The 6,859-nt window shown below is 41.5% G+C and overlaps 1 protein-coding gene across 1 annotated transcript; it reads left to right on the forward strand.

Annotated features, from left to right (window-relative positions):
* Positions 1–2,095: 2,095 nt before the first annotated feature.
* On the forward strand, positions 2,096–5,232 carry LOC306751991 (bile salt-activated lipase-like; the record flags this gene model as incomplete). Its single annotated transcript, XM_079235679.1, has 11 exons — positions 2,096–2,161; positions 2,469–2,616; positions 2,696–2,815; positions 2,897–3,094; positions 3,202–3,332; positions 3,477–3,584; positions 3,699–3,813; positions 4,146–4,332; positions 4,456–4,656; positions 4,743–4,952; positions 5,049–5,232. 11 exons carry the CDS (start codon positions 2,096–2,098, stop codon positions 5,230–5,232), a joined length of 1,668 nt encoding a protein of 555 aa, XP_079091805.1.
* Between the last annotated feature and the right edge of the window lie 1,627 nt (positions 5,233–6,859).

Below are 6,859 nucleotides of genomic sequence, written 5' to 3' on the forward strand. Positions count from 1 at the left end.
AGACCCGTGGACCCGCAGTGTGGACCTTTAGATCTGAAGTATCATATTGGTCCATGAAAAAATAAATGTATATTTCTTTTGTTTTCTTTTTGTGTTGACTTATTTAAATTTACGGACTACGTACGGTAGTGTTAACCAAATTCACTTTGCATATATGGAACCTTTTGGCTTTGTCTTTTGTTGGGTTTTTGGATGATAACAGATGCTGTTAGCCTTCTACTAGATACAATTTTGCTATTGATCCTAATTTACAAGATGTTATTGGTTGTGCAGAAGAGAGTGTTAACTTTGTAATGTAAAAATAAACCAAATAAAAACAAACAAAAATCTGAATATATGGATCTATTGATATTCAGACTGCACTGCTGATTTGTTTCCAGTTTATCTGCGTTAGTGAGAGCGGGGGCTCTCAAACTTCCATTTGTACTCTTGGATTCCATTTGAACTATTTGTACTCTAAAAGTGTTCTACCATAATACTTCAGACCTATTTCATAATGATACAACACAGGAAATTCAGCAAAGATATAAAAAGTGTTTTCAGCGTTAGGTGCAGCAGCTAGCTCCCCGACAACCACCAAAGTTAGCGGGACCAGCCCCGGCTCGACCAGCAGCAACAACAGCGCCGTGGCTTGTTGATGATTAAATACGACTGCAGATGTAAAAATAGTAACACAACAGGCAGTTAACTCACCAGATGCCAGTAACCCACTGTGAGAAAAGCGTCATCAGTAAATCCACCAGCAAGTCCGTTTCTCAGGCTTCAGCCTGAGATTCTAGGTTCTAGGTTTTAGCTTCTTCTTCTTCTTCTTCTTCTTCTTCTTCTTCTTCTTCTTCTTCTTCTTCTTCCGTTGACATAAGTCACGCTGCCCCACTGACCAATCACAGCACATGTTAATGGTCACACCAGGCCACTGACTAATTATACGTCCACGCTATTTCGCAGGCGCTTGCAAGTCAAAGAAAACACCCAGCTTGTCAAACTAAAGATCTGATTTGTTGAAGTCTATGACAATCAACGATAACGTCCACTCCCTGTGTACTTTAATCTGCAAAGCCCTGCTTCAACTGCTTTGCTTACATAGAAACACCGGAGGAAAAAATGTGATTGGATGAAACTATCCTTCAAACCAGTTGCACTGAAAGCAGTGCTGCTGGCTGAAGGCCAGAGCAGAGGAAGACAGGAGCTGTGCAATTAGAAAACAAGCTAATAGGGAAAACATATTATAATACATGTAGTGTATTTGTGAAAAACAATTAAATTATGAAATAGCTCTAACTTTTTGATTCTGTTTAGGCCAGCAGTGAAGGGTTAGCAGGCCCTGACGGCCCACCACTGCTGTATTCACCCTCCGTCTGAAACACACACAAAATAGCCCAGTCCGCTCTGATTGAGAAATATGTGGTGCAAGGAGGGTTACAAAAGGTCATATAAGTGTGGGTACAATACATGCATGGTAAAATCTATTAGCAATCATGAATAGAATATTCTAATGAGCTGATGTGACAGGGGAGCCAAATCTGAAAGGCATGTTGAATCACATGTCCCCCCCCCCCCCCCCCCCCCCCCAAAAAAAAGGTTTGTCTGATTTGACAGTTTGTTGGTTGGTGTGCATTCCACACTCCCAAATGTACAGCACAAGGACTGATCAAGGGTGTTTTTATGATGTGTCCCTTTTAAATGTTGACTCAAAACTTGTGGCCAAGATTCTGACCTCTTGACATTTGTCGAGTGGAAACCTTCAACAGAGTCAAATGGCTTCCTCAAAGCACAAGAGAAGGATGCCCCCTTTCTTTCTCCAATATATTTTACCAATATCCACTAAAAACCCATATGTTTAGAAGTTGGCTTGAATCTTTGTTTGATCGCTACATATGTTAGTTGGGTTCAGCCGGAGAGGTTTTAATGAGTTTGAGGTAATCGATATAAAGTGTGATGTAAAGTGCTGTGGACACAAGGTGGTTAAATATTACGTGTTATCTAACAGTGGAAAAAGCAGGCGCACGGACTGCACACTGGTCAGATGTTGTTGAGGGGAGGGGTCTCTTTTTATAAAAGCCTAGACATCCATCAACTTGGTTGTCACAGTTTAGTCATGATGGCGAAGCTGGGCATTTTGGTAGCGGTTGCCGTGTTTCTGGAGGCGGTCTCTGCGGCCTCCGTAAGTATCACAAAAATGTTATTCCATATATATATATAGATATATTCACATATATATATCTATATCTATATATATATAGATATATGTATATAAAGTCTTCATACGGTTGTGTCACAATATATTTCTAACCCAGTTATTTTAAATAAGTGTTCTTTAAATTGCTGTATTACATACTTGATTGAATCCAATTTTTTATTTTTACAAAACATGCCAAAAGGAAATCTAAATGGAGCATTCCACACATCATTTGGAGTAGTTTTATGTGAAAATTAAAGTAAAATAAGATGTTTGTGTTTATCCTCTGTAGCTCGGGGTGGTGTACACAGAGGGAGGTATGGTGCAGGGAAAGAACATTCGTCTTGGGTATCACCATCACATGGACGTCTTCAGGGGGATTCCCTTCGCTGACGTCCCTGGAAGGTTTGAGAAACCAACACGTCACCCGGGCTGGGACGGTGGGTAGAATGACTGGACTTCTCACCCACTGTGTATGTATGTCTTACCTGCTCTCACACTGCGCGGGTCTCTCGTCAGGTGTTCTGAAGACCACCGAGTACAGCAACAGATGCATGCAGGTGAACATGATCATGAGCGATACCAGAGGCAGTGAGGACTGTCTTTACCTGAACATCTGGGTTCCTCATGGCCGCTCAGGTAAAGACTGAGAGAAGTCCACAGAGGGGCATCCTTAAAAGATCCACACAACTTCTAATTCCCATTCTCTCTGTCTTCTAGTGTCCACAGGTATGCCCGTTATGATCTGGATCTATGGGGGAGGCTTCCTTGCCGGAGGCTCGATGGGTGCCACCTTCCTGGACAACTATCTGTACAGCGGGCAGGAGATTGCAGACAGAGGAAACGTTATTGTGGTGACGCTGAATTACCGTGTGGGCAGCCTGGGCTTCCTGAGCACTGGAGAATCTGACTTACCTGGTAGGAGCCATTTTCTTTTTTTCACAACAGAATTAGAAGATGTTGGTCCTCCAACATCTTCTAAAATCAAAGATCCACAACTGAGTGAAAAATGTGATACTCGACAGGAAACTACGGTCTGTGGGACCAGCAGGCCGCCATCGCCTGGGTTCACAGGAACATCCGCTCGTTCGGAGGAGATCCCGACAACATCACCCTCTTCGGAGAGTCTGCAGGCGGAGCTAGTGTCAGCTTCCAGGTGAAAAGCTCTCTTGTTTCATTCTGGGTGTAGAGATAGATGATGGATATGAAATTCAAATGAAATTCACAGTTTCAAAATTTTAATCCAACTTTGAAAAAAATAATTATATATATATAATATTGAAATATGTCTTACCCACAGACTATCACTCCCCACAACAAAGGGCTGATCAAGAGAGCCATCTCCCAGAGCGGCGTCGCTACTTGCCCATGGGCTATCAACAAGAACCCCCGCAGGTTCGCTGAGGAGGTGCACAACCGCTACTCTTACGTGATTTATTTCTTCTGTGCTGCACTTTTGTGGAATAGTTACTTAACTTCAGGGCTGGTAGACAATTCAAGCGAATTCAAACCCTCTTTCCAGGTTGCTGTTAAGGTCGGCTGCCCCACCGATCAGACTATGGCCTCCTGTTTGAAGATGACTGATCCTGCGCGTCTCACGCTGGCCGGCTCTCTCAATTTGTCCAGTTCACCCGATCGTAAGGACAGCATAAAATATACTTTACGTTTTAATTTGAGACATTGTGGCACTTTCTTCCATAACAATGCATAGATGAAAAAGTCAGTTCCCTTCTTCTGCAAAGGTTTATTGGATCCTCACCGGATGTGGATGGCAATAATTAGCATTTACCTTTTTACGTTTTTCTGGAAATTCATCCAAAATGTGGTCTAAATTGAAAGGGAAACTTGTTCCCCAAAACACCGTCAAGACCTCGAACAGCTTGAGATCTAGCAAATGGGAATTTATAATTCCAATTATGTAAAAAAACATACAGTTAGATATATATCTCATTGTATCTGCTTCTGTCAGACCCCATTCTCTACAACCTGGTCCTGTCTCCTGTGATCGACGGCGACTTCGTGCCGGATGAGCCTTCCAAATTGTTCCACAACGCGGCTGAGATCGACTACATCGCTGGAGTCAACGACATGGACGGACACCTCTTCACTGGCTTAGATATTCCTTCAATCAACTCCCCCCTGGTGGACACCCATATGTGAGTTTAAGCCGCGTGAAACATTGACAATTCTACAACGAGAGCAGCATACCATTCTATTGTTACCATTGTTAAAGCTGTGGTGTTTTATCAAACATAATTTTCAAACCTTCCGGATCTCAGCGATGACATGAAGAGGCTCCTGGGTGCGTACACTCAGAAGGGCAAGGCTGCTGTGGACCACGGTTTCTCCACATACACCTCAACCTGGGGCCCAAACCCTAGCTGGGAGACCATCAAGAAAACCGTTGTGGCGATTGGAACGGACTACATCTTCCTGGTTCCTACTCAGGCTGCCCTCTACCTTCATGCTGCCAAAGCCACGTGAGGATAAGATTTTGCTATTCAGACGCCTCTGTCAGTTCATGTAGTCGTTGTCAGATACCATTTATTTTCTCATCTCTCCAAAGAACCGGTCGTACCTACTCCTACCTTTTCTCTGAGCCCAACCGTATGGGCGGCATTGCCCAGCCTTACCCCAGCTGGATGGGAGCCGACCACGCTGATGACCTGCAGTACGTGTTCGGAAAGCCTTTCACCACACCGCTGGCGTACTGGCCTCGCCACCGTGACGTCTCTCGCTACTTCATCGCCTACTGGAGCAACTTCGCCAGAACTGGGTATAATTCTGCAGACACGCGACATGGGAACTTCATGACATCAAACACACCTATGGGTCACACTTCAGTTGCCCTTTTCTCTTCTTATGTCCACAGGGATCCCAACATAGGAGAGTCGGGAGTGCCCACTGCCTGGCCTACATTCACCGGCGATGGACACAAGTTCCTGGAGATCAACTCTAAAATGGACAGAAACTATGTGCAAGAAAAGATGAGAATGCGTTACGTGCATTTCTGGACCAGTGTCCTACCCAGTCTTCCCATGACCATCTCAGAATAAAGACCCATGGACCCGCAGTGTGGACCTTTAGATCTGAAGTATCTAATCACTATTAGACATAAAATAAATGAATATTTCTTTGGTTTACTTTTTGTTTTTGACTTATTTAAATTTACAACGGACTACGTACGGTAGTGTTAACCAAATTCACTTTGCATGTTTGGAACCTTTTGGCTTTGTCTTTTGTTGGGTTTTTGGATGATAACAGATGCTGTTAGCCTTCTACTAGATCCAATTTTGCTATTGATCCTAATTTACAAGATGTTATTGGTTGTGCAGAAGAGAGTGTTAAGTTTGTAATGTAAAAATAAACCAAATAAAAACAAACAGAAATCTGAATATATGGATCTATTGATATTCAGACGGCACTGCTGATTTGTTTCCAGTTTATCTGCGTAAGTGAGAGCGGGGGCTCTCAAACTTCCATTTGTACTCTTGGATTCCATTTGAACTATTTGTACTCTAGAAATGTTCTACCATAATACTTCAGACCTATTTCATAATGATAAACAGAAACACATTTCCATTTCAATCATGATGCAGAAGATGAAATAATCCTTTATAAGTTCCACAGCTGGGAAATGTGCAATGTTATCGAAAGGTAAAACCTCTTATTTACCTCTAAACAGAGAGTAAATGGTAAATGGAGCCGTACTTGTATAGCGCTTTTCTAGTCTTCCGACCACTCAAAGCGCTTTAACACTAAATGAGAGTGATTTAATCCGAATTGTATTTTGTATAATTCATCTTAAAATCTTTCAGAAAATGAACAGTAGAAACACTCTCTTGGTCCCAATAAATTCAGATATTTAAACTCATCAGTCTAAAGTTGATAAATTATTCATATTAGAGCCTAAAGCTAACATGGGCCTGAGCAATGGACACAATATATTCTTGTTTTATTGGCGCAAATGGTCCCCATCTGTAGATCAGCACATTTTTAATGATACAGTACAGTTTTATTATTTATATCTAATTATTTCGCTTTTTTTTTTTTTTTTTTCTTTCTGTATCAGGACACAGTGCAGTACAGAGCAGTTTCAAACATGGCTTTCAGCAGGCCCAGTTCTGGACGGCTTTGAATGATGGTGCAATAAAATCGGTCAGAGTGACGTGATGCATTTTGCAATTATTTACTTCTTTTGTCTTTGTTCAGCAGTATTTAGATATCTGTAAGAAAAACTATAGCTTGCACACTGAAAATAATTTGTCTTGTCTTTATTTTTTTCAATAACAAATTATGTTTGAGTATTTTGTTTACACTGTTAATACTGATTTATAGTCCAAGTCAGTTGGTCAGTTCCAAGTGTGAGAATATATTTGTCTAATATACTGTATAACTAAACCCAGATGACAAGAAGAAAAAATAAACACAAACTTTGTGATGAGAATAATGTGAATTTAACATTTCCTTGCATAAAAGAACTCTTCAGCAGCCAATTGTTGTCCTGCGGTTCTACTTGATAACCAGGACTGATGACTGTTGCAACAATAGGAGAGACACTGACTCTACAGCTGTATAGCAGTATCATTAAAGTTTGTTGGGTATATTTAGTTTTTTGAATAGTACTTTCGCCTCTAATAGTCTCTAGCATGAGTACGAAAATACTGAAATCGAATACATGCG

The sequence above is a fragment of the Taurulus bubalis genome (genome assembly GCF_910589615.1).
Source record: "Taurulus bubalis genome assembly, chromosome: 19".
NCBI lineage: Eukaryota > Metazoa > Chordata > Actinopteri > Perciformes > Cottidae > Taurulus > Taurulus bubalis.